This window comes from Neomonachus schauinslandi, chromosome 10 (assembly GCF_002201575.2).
Source record: "Neomonachus schauinslandi chromosome 10, ASM220157v2, whole genome shotgun sequence".
Lineage (NCBI taxonomy): Eukaryota > Metazoa > Chordata > Mammalia > Carnivora > Phocidae > Neomonachus > Neomonachus schauinslandi.
The window spans coordinates 102,427,530-102,445,019 of record NC_058412.1 but is presented as its reverse complement, the minus strand read 5'-3'; the positions used below and the strand labels follow the sequence as shown (position 1 = coordinate 102,445,019).

The 17,490-nt window shown below is 44.3% G+C and overlaps 1 protein-coding gene across 1 annotated transcript in view; it reads left to right on the top strand.

Moving 5' to 3' along the window:
* Positions 1-6,777, top strand: part of LOC110579692 (SLX4 interacting protein) — a 117,973-nt gene extending 111,196 nt beyond the window's left edge. The window contains exons 7-8 of the mRNA XM_021689341.1: positions 4,789-4,889; positions 6,057-6,777. Coding sequence (XP_021545016.1) covers positions 4,789-4,889; positions 6,057-6,777 — 822 coding nt within the window. The remainder of the gene's footprint in view (positions 1-4,788; positions 4,890-6,056) is intronic.
* The last annotated feature ends 10,713 nt before the right edge of the window (positions 6,778-17,490 follow it).

Here is a 17,490-nt window from a genome sequence, read left to right as displayed (position 1 = left end):
TATCTGAGGTTGATTTCTTGGTTCTACTTCCCCAGGCCTGTCCCTCCCCCAGTACTTCCTGTGTTGGTAAAGGCTAACTTCCTTCACCCACTTATTTAAACCACAAATCTTGGAGTCATCCTTGACTTTTCTTCTGACCAACTATATCCAAACCATTAACAACATTCCACTGGGCCTCCCTTCAAATTGTATTTCCAATCTAACCATTTCTTACCATCACCAGCTCCTGAAGACCCCTCGTCTCTGAGTGGACTATTGCAGTAGTCTCATTGCTGGTCTCCCCATGTCCATCTGTCCCTCTACGGCACCCAGAGTGATCCTTTTAAAATGCCAAGTGACTTTTCCCCTTAGAACCTTCCAGAGGCACATCATTGTCCTTAGAATAAAATGTGCCATCCTTATGAAAGCCATATGTGATTTTCCCCCCTCACCACCACCAATACACACACACACCTGTTACCTGCCCTCCAAACCCCTCCCCTGGTTTGCTGTCCTGTTTTTTCTCCCCCCAGGCACACACCATCTACAGAGCCTGGGTGTTCATGCTTCTCCCTGTCTGAAATGCACTATGTTCACATGGCTCACCCTCCACTCATCTTCATACCTACTACAGCCTTCCCCCCCCCCCAACATATCTAAAACAGACACTTTGGACGTTTATTTCTCCTCATAACATCACAACCTTCTGACACATCATGTTTATTTGTTTCTTGTCTTCCCCATGGGATGGAGACTCCGTGAGAGCAGGGATGTTTTCTGTGAGTCCACATCCTTTTCCACAAAGGCCTAAAAACAGTGTTCCGTACAGAGTTCAGTGTTGCTTGATTGGATGATTCTGCCGGACTCTGCTCAGTTATCAAGTCTGTCCGTGTCCCATTAGAGTGGGCAGAAGTTCATTAACTCTGCTGGGTATCAGAATCACTGGGGAAATTGCTTAAAATGCATATGCTTTGACTCTACCCCCTGGAGATCCAAATGCAGTAGATCCTGGGGTAGAATCTGGAACATTTTTTAACAAGCTCCCCCGGTAATTTTGATGCCTGAGGTAACTGGACCATACTTTGCCAAACACTGCCTCAGTGGACTGGTTTACATTTGTTTATCTGTTGCTCTGTTCTGTCAAGTATTATTTCATGTATATCAGCAGTGCTTGAATCACCTGGGAACCTAAATATAGATCTCGTAGTCCCACCCTAGATCTGGTGAATCAGAACTTCCAGGGATGGGTCTTGGGAATCTATATTTTTTGAAAAGCTCCCTTGGTGACAGTCTTCCCAATAGCCTGTGGGAGCCTCAGCTGTGTTTTACAGGCTCCTTGAGGAGGTTATAAACTCAAGAGCAGGTGTTTCTTATGTCTTTTTAGGCCAACTTCTCTTCCCATCCCTCATTAATCCAACCGTGTTCTACTCAAAACTGGTATTCAGTAAGTTACCATGGAGTGAACACCTTGATTTATCCACAGTTTCAATTTGCCTTTGTAACTTGAACATCAGCCAGTATTTCTAACTATATTTAAATCCAGCCCATTCTCTGATTAGAGGCAGGAAGCATGTCTTAGCTGCCTCGATAATTCTGGTGGGGATTCTCTTTGCAGTCTTTTCTATCCACAAATTTAAAATGTGTTTCCCAAGTCAGACCAGACAGCACTGAGGTAACATCACCGATCTTCATACTTAAACACTCACCCATTCAGCCTTCCTTTTGGACCTGTTCTAGGGCACACATCCTTAGCCTCAGGGTTCATCCACTAGACTCCACAGCATCCCTGGGGATTGCAACAAGACCTGATCCCTTGCTGTGGGAGCTTTCCTGGGCTGCTCAATCTGCCAAGGAAGGTGTCGCCCTGGATTAGATTCCCTTTGGGGCCTGTGGCCCTGCCCTACTTCTTTTTGGTTTTGTCCTGGAACTATATATAGACACTCTTTACAGCTGGAAAGTTTAAAACTAAAAATGAAAACATTACCAGAAATTAAAAAGTAAATGGGTGGGGAGTGGACAGGGCAGGTGATGATACTTGCAGGATTTTATTCCTTGGCTAGACTCAGAGCTAGCCTCTAGGTTAAGAAGAATCACTGATGAAGGCCCAAAGAGAGCCCTTTGGTTAACCTATTCCTTTTCTTTTTTTTTTTTTTAGTGGGATTTTGAGATTTAAAAAAAAAGATTTATTTTAGAGAGCAAGCAGGGGGAGGGGCCAAGGGAGAGGGAGAGAGAGAATCACATGCAGACTCCCCGCTGAGCACCGACCCTGATGTGGGGCTCAGTCCCAGGACCCTGGGATCATGACCTGAGTCAAAATCAAGAGTCAGATGCTTAACTGACTGAGCCACCCAGGCGCCCCTTGGTTAACCTCTTTCTTAAATAACTGAGTCCCCGTGGAGTGTGCATTCTGGACTTTGGATGGCCAACTGGTAACCTTTTTTAATATATTGAGTTCGTGTGTATTCTTTGCAGAAGATGTCTGGGTCATTTTTCAAGGCAGAATCTAAAAAGGAGTAGTGTCATTTAGGTAAACACAAGAAGCACTTCCGAACACCCACGGTCTGTACCTTAGAGTTTTGCCTCTGGATAAGCCACAGATTACATTTTGGTGCCAGATGTGAGAAGCCATTAGTAATCGGGACAACTCCCCTGGGAAATCCTGTTCCCAGTCCCTGTTCCAGAGGATCACTGCTTCCTCTGGAATATTTCTTTGGGGGGCTCTGGAGGCTGCGATTTAGTGACAAAGGGGAATGACTTGACCCTAGAAAAATAAGAATGAAAGATTTCTAATGAGATCTGACAGTTCAAGGACTGAAGAAGGAATCTAAGCTTTTTTTTTTTTTTATTTTCCTGCCCACCCAGTCTTCATACAAATGTAAATATGCCTCCTTCAACAAATTGCCAAATGTGGTTTTAATTTGTAAGCAGGAGACCCTGCCTTGCCATTTTCTTTTCTTTTTCTCTCTTTTTTAAAACCGAAGTCACAGGTTTTGCCCTTTTTGAACTGGACATTTCCTTATGTCACTCCATCACATTTTCTGTTGTCCTTTTCCTTCCAAGGACATTTTCCCCCTTGTTTGTGATCAGAGGAATTTGGGACGAGAGTCAATTGTCATGTTTCTTAAAGAAGTTTTTGAAGTTCCCATAGGAAATACATAGTGCTCTTTAAACTGAATTTAAAAAATAAATAAATGAAGGCAGAGATTGGATCTAGTATAAGATTTGACGAGTGTCACTATCGCGGCATCATACTTTATGTGGTCTACGCAGTATCCATTGTTGTTATTTATGACCCTGTCTGCCTTCCATTGTGGACTTCTTCAAGCCTTAGGGAATTTACATCATTCCTAATAGCAAAAGGCTTTCTGGTTCCCACAGAGTTGTTCAAAGCCTGACTCATGCTCCTTATGTTAATTGTTCAGCTCTGAAAATACAGCACTTACTGGGTGTGGTCATAAGGGGAAAATCTACTGTACTTATAGGGCATGTTTAGAAGTGTTTCACACATAAATCTGTCTCTCTCATTTCTCCCTCTCTCCCTGTACCCCCTCTCTCTCCCCCCCCTTTCTTCCCCCTCCCCTCCATCTCTCTCTCTCTCTTATTTAACTTTAAAACTGTAGCTCTATTTAGTCGACTAGTAAGTCTTAAGGGGAGAAAGGGAGAAGCATCAAAATGCAGTATAATCCAATAAAACCTACAATATCCTGTTCACTAACTCTTAAAACTGACTTAGGTTATAACTGGATATGACTATGAGTGACATTGATCCAGGTCTGAAACCATAGGCGGGATTAGCGGGAGCTAAAGACTCATACTCGAGGCTGCAGGGTAGTGATTTCACAAAGGTCAGAGCACTGGCCTGTGGGGCACCCAGGCATCATACTGATGGCTGCTGTCTACCAGGCGTTCTGGGACTGCCATTGTTAAATTCCAATGTAAGTCTAAAGCAAGGGACCTACTGATAATTTCCCAAAATTGTTCCTTATGGCCTCAACATTTTACTGTGGAATTTGGTGGAGAAGGGCACTTACTGTCCCAGGAAATGAGAAGAGTTAACACCTTGTCTGGATTATCTACTTAACAAAAAGGAAATGATTCCAAAACTATGAAATAGGTCAATGTTGGCAAAGATTGGGAGTTTTTGACATTTTATAAGTACTTCTATATGAAGCTTCCTTGGGAACATATAATGATAGATACACAGATAATCTCTGAATTATGTAAAAACTGTGGTAGTGCTGTTAGTTTAAGAAAAAACTCCCAGTTTTCTGGTAGCCAAGAATCACAAACTTCAGTTTTCAAAGTACCAGTATTCAAAGGCTTAACTCACTTATGTAGCCTTGAGTTTTGCAAAGGCCGCGTTCTGTATTTTTGTAAATAGAGAAAATGTGTGGAATTCTTAGGCTAATCAGGGTACAGACCATGGTGCCACCAGGTCTCTCTGGAAGATCAGAGCTCACACACATGCTCCTGCCTGGCACTGTGATTCTGGGCTTCAACACACTTGGGGCCACAAAGTTAGCAGATATTGGCCAAGAGTTCCCAGATGGTTTGGAACCAACATCCTTTCTCTTACAGTCTTGTATGTCTGTGGTGCAGATTAACATATGAACTGCGTTGGGTAGGAGTCCAAAAAAAGTGACATTTACTGAAAAGTTCTAGATTTAAAAAAATTAAAATAGCTTAACACTAAGTGGTTTCATCTAGTCTTCACAGAAATCCATTCACTGGGGCATTCAGAGCAGAACTGTTTTTTCTCATGTTCAGCTAATAGATTTCTGGTTGAACCTTTGTTATCTTTTGGAGTAGACGGAAGGAGCTCTCCACGGAGCGTCTGATTATTTTGCTGAGTGTGTGGAGAGTTCACTTCCTCCCAGTGCAAGGCGCAAGAGAAATGCTCTGAAAGAAATGTAGGTCCGATAAGTTTTCTTTTCCTTCTTTTTGATTGTGTGTGTGTGTGTGTGTGTGTGTGTGTGTATGGATATGTGACATGAAGTCTGGAACTCAACAGGAGTTCATAGAAATTAATCACAAAACTCCCTCTGGCACCGACCTTACCCTAAGTCCCATGCTTGCCCCTCTGCCTTCCTGACTGTCTCTTGCATTCTGGACAGTGGGGAGCGAGTCCTTGCTTCACAGGTGTGTTGCAAGGAGTAATTAATTACAAGCGCTTTGAAGATGAAAAGCACCTGTTTGGTGGTGTGTTTCATACAACTTTCCAAGTGACTACAGACCCATCTAAAAAAATACATTCCTTTGCTAAAATGCAGGTTCTGGTTCTAATAATTATGATAATCCTCATGCCTCTGATTAGGAACAATAAGAACGTGTGTGTGTGTGTATGTGTGTGTGTGTGTGTGTGTTTCCAGACTAAAGCTTAGCCAAAGTAAATATTTCAGCTTCAGTGTTTTGAGTTTGGTGGTTTAAGAAATTTCTTGTTATTCACAAGCCTGCAAATCAGTGGTGAAGTTAAAGTCTCCAGTCTCTCAATTCTCCCCATGCCACTCCTGCCCTGCCCCTCAAAGTGAATTTTACAATCAGACTGAAGTTTGCATTGCCTTTTGTGTGTGCTATAGAAAAGGTGTGTGTATGTGCGTATAAGCACATCCTTGTGTGCACACGTGCTCATACACACACACATGCGTGCACACACAGCCTGTGCTTTGGATATATCTGATTATTTACTTCTGCGGTAATAAAAACAATATATCACATTTAGGCAATACTGACTCTTCACATCTGAAATGAACACCTCCCTGCCTTAGTTAAAATAGATCCATCATAACTCCAATATAACTACATTGCAAACCCAGTGATCAAGAAACAAAGCCTGTCCTCGTGTATCTTAATAACTAATCCTCGTGTGTTGGAAAATGTGATGGCTCTTGCTTGATCCAGTCTGAATTTAAACATAACACTAAGGGATTGTTCTAGATTTGCCAGGGAGGTAAAGGAGAAGGAAAGGTAGCACGTGCCTCCTTTTTGAGGTCTAAGAAACGTGATAAGGGGTATAGGAATTGGATGGCAGCATGCCATTACAGCTTTACAAAACAAAACAAAATCTTTCTTTGTTTTAGTACGAAAAGAACTGAAACAAAAAGCAGCGTTGTGAGCAAATCATGGAGCAGCAGGGACATTGTGGGAACTTCTAGTGACCCAGTGATGGCAGAGATAACGAGGAGGAGGGGTGACAGTTGGGCTTCAACCAGTCCCCCATCAGAGTCCACGGGACAAGCAAAAGATTACATAAAGGCAGCTGAGAGCCACTGGGGGCTTCCTGTTCAAAAGCTGGAAAATGTTCATCAGACCCAGCCAGAAGACACTAGCAGCCAGCAAAAACCTCATTTCGGGGAGTGGTTAGAGACAGGGCTTCTAGGCAGGAGCCCTGTCTGTAGCTGTGAGTCAGCATCACCAGGTCCAAAACAAAGTCCACAAGGGGCCAGAACACAACAGAAACGCAGGAACCGCGGCTCTGCAGCAGACGTTGACCACCACAAGAGAGTTTCTCTTGGAAGTGATCGATTAGTCCCAAGAGAAATAATAGTGGAAAAAAGCAAAGCTGTCAGGGTTTTGCCAGCCTCAGAGCTGTCAGATCCGGGGTTACTTTTGAAACAAGGTTTGGCAAAAACGGCATCTAATGAAGAGTTGCATGTTTTGGAAAATCTCTCCTCCGGACATCTTACAAAAAATCAGCCAGGGCAGGCACAGCAAACCGGCTCAACCACAAACAGTGAAAGATTATCTGCAATCCGGGGCAGCCCAACCAAGAAAAGAAAGAAGTACGAAAGAGGCCACTAACTTACTAACAGGGATTGCAAACTTGTAGTTGGGTATATAATGGCTGAAGGTGCGGAAAGAGAGGGGTGTGTGTAGCTGCCCTGATGTTAAAGGAATTAGAATGATTATTTTGTATAGAAAATAGAGCTCCGTGTGAGGGTTAATTTTTAACACATTCATCTGCAAGAGGCTATGTGCTTTTTCTAACAACATTGCTACTTTCTCATCATACTTTTCTGTCTTCAGAGCCATTCACCTTGTCAAGGATGACCCCATTCTTGAACGAACTGCATGAAGAAACCAGTCATGTGCCTTTGTGAGTCATCACTGGGCAGACCATACAATGGGCCACATGAAGACAGTGCTGTATATAGGGGTACAATTTCTTCTCTTGTTCCTCAGCCTGAGTTGGGCAGAAGTGAAGGAACAGGCTAGTGGTCCTCAACATCTGGTTCTGGGCCCAGCATCACTGTCTGAAAATGTGTTAGAAATGCAGACCTTGGGCCCCACCCCAGATCTACTGAATGAGAAACTCTGGGCAATTCTGAAACATGCTCAAGTTTGAGAACCACCGGACTAATTGGAGACTCCCTAGTGTTTGTTCCCTCCAGCCTGGCTCCCATGGCCTCCAGCTCATCTGCCTGAGGCCCACATGTGGACAGGCACCCCCTCATGCCCTCTCAGACTTGTAAAACACCTGGGTTCAGCGTCTGAGCTGCTCTGTTCCTGGTTTCTCTACAGCATGGTGGCCACAGCACCCACAAAAGTGTTACCCTAAGAAGTGCTAGAAGTTTATGGGTAATTTGGCTCAGCATTAGAGGAAGACAGTAGAGGGAGAGGCTTGCTCTCCCTTGTAGCCCAGGCGTGTTCCTGTCCCTGCCCTTGCCCCCACCTCTAAGATTTTGGTTAGGTTCAGGAAGGATTAGAACCCAAGGGGAACTCAGTGGCCAGAGTTTCCAGTTTCCCAGTTGGAAGGCGTCACAAACAGTTTGAATTTCAAAACAGGAGGCTTCCATTTGCAGTATCACCCACTAATGTCTCCAGTGGGCTTGCTGAAATGTCACAGAGTGAATCATTGCAATGACTTATTTTGGATGGACACCTACTAAAGATTTTCTTAACCCAATTTCATTCTAAAATAGGGGAAAAACCATATTCAAAGGCCACCCATCAAATACATTTTTTTTCTGTTCAACATTGTGTGGTCCTTTGAAGTAGCACCTCCCTAGTAACAAGGAAAATCAAGTATATTCCCAGAGTGTTGGAGTTAGCAGAAAAATAACCCAGAAAAAGCCCAATGAAATAAAAGAATATGGAAACAGACACAGTGTAGGTGGTTCAGAATGCTCAAAACTAATTGTGGTTTTGTTTCTCTAGCTCATTCTATACTTGCCTCTGACTTCTTTCCCACTTGAAGGGTAGGACTCCTTAAGAGGCAACTGTACTCCCTGACACCATTTTGGGTCATGAAGTTCAGTGTTGGTCACTACCCTTGGCCATGAACGTAGATGCTATTCTTTTGATGTTCCCCACACTGCCTGGACACCTGTCCCCTTCTCATGGTCCCAGCCTCACCACCCCCACCACCCCCACCAGGAACATGGCCTGCCCACCAGTGACCTTTCCTCTTCCCGCAGGTTTTTCCCTGCTCTTAGCTGATTCCAGTCAAAGCATTCTGTAGGAGAAGAGGGAGCCCAACAGAATACTACCCAGAGTCAAGCAGATTGTATTCATCCATTTGGGGGTAGACTGCACAGAACGGAAATGCACCACTGTGGGCCCCCTCTCTTGGAGTGACAACTGTTCTAGGCGTGCTCTTCACCGAAGTCAGGGGCAGAGTGTGTCACTGAATCTTCTTCAACAGAATTCTTGGAACAGTTTAAACAGAAAGGGGCCCAAAGAATAACCCAGGTGATCAGCCAAAAAACAATAAGCTCCCTAGAACGGAATCTCGAATAAAAAAGACAACCATTTCAGAACACTAGCTGTTAACCCAGCACTAGAAGGAGATGTTTGGAATAGAGGTGCCAGAGAAAAGCTATAAGTTGAAAAGTTTTCATTTCATTTATTAACCAGGGCCTGCGCAGCAGGTAAAGCCAATCTTTGTGATTTAATGATTTTCTCTCAAGAACAGCCTTGGCTTTTAGAGTTTGGTGTATTTGTGGAAATAACAATTACTGTGACCTCAAAGGGAAAATAGCACCTTTGGTTGTAGGTTGATAGGGTCTTTCTCACAGCCCACATGTACATGGGATTGTGACAGGATTAACAGAGGGAACAGCTCTCTGCTTCCGCACTGTGGCATGTGTCTGAGGAATTTTGCCTTTAAGCATTTTCTCCCACATGTCTGAAACACCCCCGGATCTCTTATTACTTGAGTGGTTGTGTGATTCTTTGGATGTTAGAAAGTACAAAGGGGAAAATGGCTGCCAGGTTTATTGTTGCTTATTAGCTAGGAAATGCAGAGTTCTCCACGACTGGGAGTGGTATGTGTGTTGACATTCTTAATAATCTTATTAATTCCGCATCTGAAAATCTGAGAGCCTGTCAATATTCTTAGACAAAAAGAACAAATTCTTCAACCACTTAATAACCCAAACTCAATTTATATTCAAGTCCCTGTAATTCTGATGCTTGGGAGAAATATGGATCCGATTCTGTTAATGTTACAACTTTGAACTCCCTAACTATCTCAGTGTCATGGCTTTTAAGTCACATCCATGTGCTTTCAGATGACTTTTTAATAGATTGATGTTGAGTGTTGTGTTTTTGTTGTTGTTGTTTAATGTCTATAAACAAATCTCTGAGAATAGTCAATGTGATTTTTCTTACACTTTTTTTTTTCTTTGCCACTGGAGGTTAACTGTTGTCCAGATATGCATGTAAATTGTTAAATGCAAAGGAGCAACCATTTGGGGAGAGAGGAGTGAGTGCTATAGCTCTTTTGTTTATTTATGTTAAAGAAGTAAGAAAATGTACTTCATTTTATAAAAAGCAAGAATCATTAAAACCTCTGTAGTTTGATTTATGGAAAATATAGCTTATTTCTTATCTCAAGATATGTCTTAGGGATAACAGTGGGATCCCAGTTAATTGTTTGCTTCTGGTGTCATGTTTGGATTTTAGCATGAATTGTTTTGCATCGCACGGCCTTTGATTTTAGCAAGAGCTTGGTAAGGGCAAAGCACCTAAGGGAAGGAAACCTCTATGCCCAAGAGTCGGCCTGGGATCACAGTGCTGCCATTCCCAGTTTCCTTGAATGCCTTCTTGGCAGGCCCCACTGTCCTATTTCCACAGAATTTTAGTGAGTGGCCTTCCTTTTGAGGTAACAGATGCCTCTCCTAAGAGCCAAAATCCTCTCTTCAGAGTTCCATGACTTGAATATGGAAATCATTTCAATTTCTTCTCTTATGAGGAAATTTCCATACTCATTTTGTTAAGATTTGTTAAGATGATAGAGTTCATTCCTTGTTATTGAAACACTAATGAATTGAAACACGGTGGAGCAAGTGAAAAATCAAAATTACGCTGATTTCTGTTAAGTAGTTTAAAATCTTCCTTAAGTAAATTAAGCATTATAAAATGAAGTTAATGCAGATAATTACTCAGGACAGAAGTCTAACTATATAGATCATTGGTATTGCAATTTAATGATATAGTTAAATTCTCAGAAATCTGCAGAACTCCTTCTAATTTGGTTTCTATATTTATTTAACAAGACAAGGAACAAATATATGTCAATGTGTGTGCTTAACAGAGGGGACTTGAGTGGATGAAATTATTACCTTTAATTGTGGAGAACTACTCAATACTGGACTTTAATCACATTCAAGTAAGTTTTATTGTGCAGAATAATATTACCATGTATTACTTTATAATTGCCGTTAGAATTACTTATCAAAAATCTTGATTCTTAAATTAAACAAGAATCAATAAAACCATATGTATGCCCCCAAAGCAGCTGATCAGGTGACCGTAGATGTGGATTTGACAGAACCCCAGAATAAGTTTCATTAGTCAAGTTAGGAAGCCAGACGCTGCAGTCATCACCAGGAGAGTTCTTTTTTCCCCATCACAGTTATCCTGTCTTTTGTTTTGTTTAAACTGCTTGAATAGTTGAACGTGTCTGAAAGTACATGGGTCAAAGTAGTATGTAGCGGAAACGAACCTGCTTTATAAATAAAAAGTAAAACTGTTGAAAAAAATTAAATGAGTGTGTATCACTTTTCTCCAAAACAAGTGAGTTAGCCCCAAGGAATATACATCCAAAATGCCCTTTTCTGAACCTGCGATTTAAAATTATATTCTCTTAGAGATTTTTTCCTTCTTGAAGCAACTCTGAGGTTTTGAGCACTATGTTAAAATAATCCCAAGGAGCTCTGCTTCTGAACATTTAGGTCTGGAGAACCATGTGTGGGGTGTTATGATTAAATTGGCCCATAAGATTCTGGGGTGGTCTTTACAATGCAGATATGTTCCCATTTCTTCCAGTTGTGAGCTAAGAGAAATCCCTCTTGTGAGAAGTTAAAGTATGCAACCTTGACTCCTTTCCAGAAAAATCTTGACATTTCCCAAGTGGATTCATTTCCATTTTCTAAGTGGATCTAGTCCTTGTTCACCACTGAATAAAGTCCTGGGCCAACTCTTTGTCTACACTGCCTGTTATGACGGGATCTCAGGCCCCTCTTATTGCTTGTATATGTATCTCCCCTTGGATCTGTACATAACCTTTCAGAGGCATTTCAATATGAGGTTGGGATAATACATTTGAAAAGCTGTGCGTGAAATGCTGAGAACCACTGCAGTCGATGAAGCAAAGCGCCTTTCTTTGTGGTTTGCCCCTGCCAGCATGCTGGCTGGCCTGGCCCACGGGGAGGCTGACCTGCCCTGGGCCTGGGGTCTGGGCTGGGGATCCAGAGCCTGGAGATGGCGTGGTGCTCCAGGCTGCAAACCCTGGGTTCAGGCTGCCGCTTTGCCACTAATTGGTTTGTGTGTTTTGGGACAAGTCTCTTAACCTCCCGGGCCTCAGTTTCTTCCTTTGTCAAATAAAATTCTCTCTCCTATTTTAAGTGCCACACTGAAGGTAAACATACCACTCCCATGTGGTAATTTTTGTATCCATTTAAAAAACAGGTTCTTCCCACTGGCCGCACTTTGGAATTACCTTAGTAGTTTCTAGTTAAATCAGAATCCTTGAAATTTGGCCTGGGTATCAGCAGTTTTAAAAACGCTTCAAACACTGATTCTAATGAGAAGCCATAGTTAAAAATTGTTTTAAAATGTAGGGGGGGTGGTGTGTGTGTTTAAATAGTGGATGTTAAAAGAGGCAGGGTGTGCTCAGAGCTGAGTGTCCTTTATAAAGGGGGCGTGTAAGTCAGGAGTGTGCCTACTTTTAAATGAATGAGAAACGCTTTGGTGACAAGGTGTCAATAGGCGTACATTTTAATCACACACAGAGATATGTTTTGTTTTCCCCTTCAGGCCCTCTATGTCAGTAATGCTGCTTTAGACCCAGCACATCAGAGCAGCTTCGTCTTTGCCAACACTGAGAAATTGTTGCCCTCATACAGAAGACGAGTTTTTAAAGCACCTAAATAATTGTCTAGGGTTTGCCTTTGATCCATGATCATTAATATCACTAATAAGCTCTCGAAAAGTGCGTGTGAATCTCAAGTTCACATTTGGCAGGGCAGTGGAAGAATGAACGCTTTTAAAATAGTTTGGCTCAGAAAGCACATCTGAAATAACCCTGTGGGAAAATCAGGAGAATTTCTCATCCTCCAAAGGATTACCTAGGATGAGATGCTGACCTTGTATTTTAAGTTCGGTTACATTTCTTAAAACCTCATTCATTACCCAGCCTGATTTATTTTAGTGGGTGAAGTAGGCTGTGGGAGGGGACTCCAGTGATGTACAGTGTTCTTGTTGGCCTTTTGTTTTCTCCACAGTTCCCAAAGATCATCACGTAAATATATTTCTTTAAAACACACATGCAGACCAGCTTCCTCACGAGATTTACTACAGCTTTTCTCTCAGAAATTAGAGCTGAGGATTCTCTCGTCTTCAGGCTTCTGAGGCGATCAAGCCCCAGAAGGCCGAGTGTGTGCGGGGTGAGCAGAGCGCTGACCTCTGCCGGGGAGAGGTCAGTTCAGCACACAAGACTCAAAAGGGAGGAAGAAAAAGCAACTCCTCAGCAGGGAGTTTGACTTGCTTTAGGGCTGAAGAGATTTTATAAATAAGTTCCCAGTCTCCCACGCCCTCTCACCGGCTCTTCTATTACTGGTCCTGTCTCCGCGCTTAGATATACACACACACACACACACTCTCTCTCTCTCTCTCTCTGTCGTGGGGACACAGACACACAGCTCTTACTTCCACTTGCTGCCTCCCTCTCTCCACCTGCCCCGGGAACTGTGCGTTGCACTGCAGACCCTTCTCAGGAGGAGGCAGGTGATGGATTGACTGGGAATTTTTCTAAGCCCAGTGGCTCATAAGGCCTTTTCTCTTCCTCCTTAACAGGCTCAGCTGGTGAGAAGCATGCAGAAGGCTCTTTCCCAAACCACTGTGGGTGCCTGGGAGGATTAATACCAGCCCATCCATTCCTGTTGTCACAGGGAGAAGGTGGAATGGTGAATTAGGACGACCTCCAGCCTTGATGTGGCAGACTGGGTGTTTGGGATGTGTCCCAGTAGGAGGAGCCTAGAAGGCCCTTTTGTAACAATGCCAGAATGAATCGAGGCTTGTGAAGCTATAGCACCGCTTTGATTTTTATGTTCCCCTTAAAATGCTTCCCTGGTGAGCCTTTTCCCAGTGTCTCTGCTTGGCACGGTGACCATCTAGAGCAGAGTGGTGACTGCTTGGGCAGACCCTGGGACAGCTAGTAAAGTGTCCTCCGGTGGCTCCCCAGTGAAAAGTGCCCATCAGTACGAAAGTACTTCTGGGAGAAGAGCTCTCCATGTCAAAGATTCAGGGGATCTGCTATTGGGGTTCTTGTTTTGATGCTAATTATCTCTAGCTAGAAGAACCTTCTGGATCTCAACCAAAATCTCTATACAGGCTCAAAGACAAGAATACTGTCCATCTGTGATTATTCCACATCAAATTGGCTTTGTTTGCTCTTGAAGATAGTATTCCTCAACACCAGTTTATCAAATTGCATGTTCTGGATCCTGGCTGTAGAAATGATTTTAGCTCTTGTTCTGAAAGTTTATAAGGTCTAATTCTAGGCCCTGGTAACACTTTAGAAAAGTTCACTGAACTTAAGAGAAACCTAAACTTTCTGCCACTGGCTATGCGTGTTCACCTAAGCCAGCTGCCCCTCTGAGGGCAGGCTCAGGACAGAGCAGATGGTACAAGAGAAAGTTGGGCTTGATATTTAGCTCTGACTCAGTCCAGAGCAAACGGCCACTGCGCAGTGAGGACAGCCGAGGAGGGAACTTCCTTCTAGGGAAAGGCTGCTTGGTGGGAGGGGGCCATTACCAAGTATTTCTGGGACGTCCAGTCCTCTGAAAACCTCATCAAGAAAATGAATCAAACATTATCACATAAGGAGAGAAAACTGACCCAAGACCATGTGTCCTGGAGTCCTGCAAGGCCAAGCACCTGGGCTTAACCTCATCTGGCTCTAACTGTGTAAAAGGGTAGGGAGGTTGGATATGGAAGACAGAACCATGTTCTATTACTTTTAGAGGCTGTTGAGAGCTGTCTACACTGGCAGACCACACACTGTTGTAGAATTTAATTGGGAACCAAGTTTTTTTGTGGTCCTCTAGTTCATTCTTGTCTTGAATGCACTTTTCTTTCTGCTACACTGGTAGATAGCAGGCACTGAACTGACTGGGGAAAAGCCGATTTGTGTAGCCAGGACCCGCACCACCACGTGATGGAGCCTGGGACGGCTCCCTTTGGAGGAGAACTTTGCCGTTGCTGTGTAACAACCATACATTTAGCAGCTTGCAACAGTGCAAATTGATTATCTCACAGGTTCTGATACTTTTTAGCTGGATCCTCTGCTCTGGGTCTCATGAGGCTCTGATCAGGGTGTCAGTTAGGCTGTATCTTCATCTGGAGGCTCAACTAGGGAAAGACCTACTCCCAAGCCCCCTTGGGTTTTTGGCAAAATTCAGTTCCTTGCCATTTTAAGACTGTGGACTCCATTGTCCTGTTGGGGATTGGCCAGGGGAATTCACTCAGCAACTGGAGGCCATTCTCAGGTCCTTGCCACAAAGCCTCCTCCGTCTCAAGAATGAAGAAACATCCCTTGTGCCAAATCCCTCACATTTTGTATCTCTGACTTCTCCTGTGACCAGCCAGAGAAAAAACTGCTTTTAAAGAGCTCCTGTGATTAGGTCAGCCCCACTTGGAAAATCTCCATAATTTAAGGGCAGCTAATTGGGGACTTTAATGACATCTGCAAAATCCCTTCGCAGCAGTACTTGGATTAGTGTTTGATCAAATAACCAGGGCCCAGGAATCTCTGGGGGCCATCTTAGATTTCTGTCAACCTCCATATCCAACAACCTTTCCTTAGCTCTTCTCAGGCCCGGGGCCCAGTTAGTGGCGAGAACAGAGACTGTCACTGGAATCTAGCTGGATTCCTTAATCTTTTAGTGGACTCTATATCCTATCCCACAGAGCAGTGTTCTTTCTTCTTCCTGCAGCGCTTTTCATGAATACGAACAGTGGCACACATTTATTATCACCGTTTCACGGATGAGGAAACCAAGATGCAAAGAATTTCAGAAACTTTCCAAAGTCAGTAAGTAGCAGAGCCTAGAATCCAGGTCTGTCCAACTCCCAAGGCCAGAAATTCTGCTGTTGGGCTGCAGCTGTGTGAGGTTAACACCGCACAAGCAAAAAACACCATGCCAGAAATCGGGAAGGAAGAGCTGTGATTGGAATCAAGGAAGTCTGGCTCCAGAGCATATGCCTTTGCCACTCAGCAGACAGCCTGGCTTTGCACACCGAGAAGGTGAAAGCAACAGGCCACCCATCAGGCCCATGTGGAGGCACAGCGCCCTGGAGGAAATGTTCAGGACATCTTTTGTTGAGTGTTGTACCAAGAGCTCCCAAGAAACGCAGAAATTCTGGGGTCATGGCTGTGTGGGGAAAGCCCAAGGCTGTGGTGAGGCCTTGCCCACCCCCTTCGGGCCCCTTCCCACTCGCTTTCCTTTTGCTCACAGACACTTCTTCTGTAGTTTTGTGCAAACCTATAGCTGTTTCACATTCGTGCTCTCCCTTTCTGTGTTGGGCCTTGATTCCATTTAAAAAACACTTCCACACACCAACCAGCAAAGCCAGAGAGAGCCCCCAGAGAAAGGGTATCTGTTTGTTAATGTCCTGAACTTGGAAGGCTTACATTTTGGTCTCTAGGACAGGGTTTTTCCCAGTCATTCAGCGTGGGTGCCTCAGCGCATGGGAAATTTTTGTATAATACGTAGTTCTGGCCTACCCTGACACGACAAACAGGTTAAAGATGACTTGTGGGATATGTTTCTAACCCCCCCCGTGGTGGGTGGGGAGAGCATGGGGGAGTAGGCTTTTTGGGGTGTTGGGTGGAGGAAGGAGAGCTGCCCACAGGCAGTGCCAGGAACTCCCAGATCTGCCTGGGCTGGCCCAGCTGCACGCTAGACGGGGCGAACTGCATTGCATTCAGGCTACTAGGATGTTAGTATTTTTCAATGCTCAGGTGATTTTTCCATGAATAACCTGGAAGTAGCTTGCCGGGCGAAGCAGGAGTGTTTAGGGAATGTGGGATGAAGCCGAATCACAGTTGGCATCACATGACACTGGCCAGGACCCTCCCAACCCCCTTTCATACACGGAGAGCAGTACCAACGCCCTGAGAGGTGTAAAGTGTGCCTGCCGTGCGCGTGCACAGAAGAGTAGGCTTTAGTGAGTGGGGCTGTCGATTTCCTTTCTGAGCCTCTTTTCCTGCAGTCTTATGTTCTAGTTATGTGAAGCAGAAACTGAGAGGGAAATCTGAAGCTGCCCAAGAACAAAGGAACCACCTCCGAAGGGACGGGGCTTAGCCTTTGGTTCAGAAAATACCTGTTGCTGTCAGATTTATAAAGATGACACTTTCTAGGCAAAACCTGCAGGAGGCACCACTCAGATTGGGGACAGTGTCTCTGTGGCAGCTCTCTGCAGCCTCCCTTGAGGCTTTGCAGCCCCTTTTCGTTAATCACTGTTCTCCCAATTCTGTGCCTTTGAAATTCACACCAAAGGCAGGATCGGGACATAAATCTGGCAAATTCCCAGAAACTGCAGCAACCCAAGCAGTAGGAGCCCGAGGTTCTAGTCCCGGCTGTTGCTAACCCTGTGTGGCCTTAGGCAAGTCAAGTCCTCCAACCACTCTAGGCCTCAGTTTCCCCTCCAGAGCCTTTGACGGGTAAGGTCTCCAATTGCAACCCTGTCCAGGGAATCTTAAGACGGAGGCTTTTCAACTGCGCATGTCTCAGCACTGATGAAATGAAGCAGCTCTGCACTCTTCAGGGGCAGAGTGGGAGCCAAGCCGTTCGGTTGCCTGAGTAGTCATTAGGAAGCCAGCTGTAAACTTGGATTCCCCTCGAGGACCACGGAGAAGCCCCACTGGCCCTGCCAGAAGAGCTTCTCTTTAAAACAAAGCTGTTACTTTCATGTTGCTGGCATCTGCTTTTGCTCTCGGGATAATTCAACCCTCAGGTGCCCTGATGTGGATACTGCAGGGGAAGGGGCGGGGGTGGGGTCCTGGAG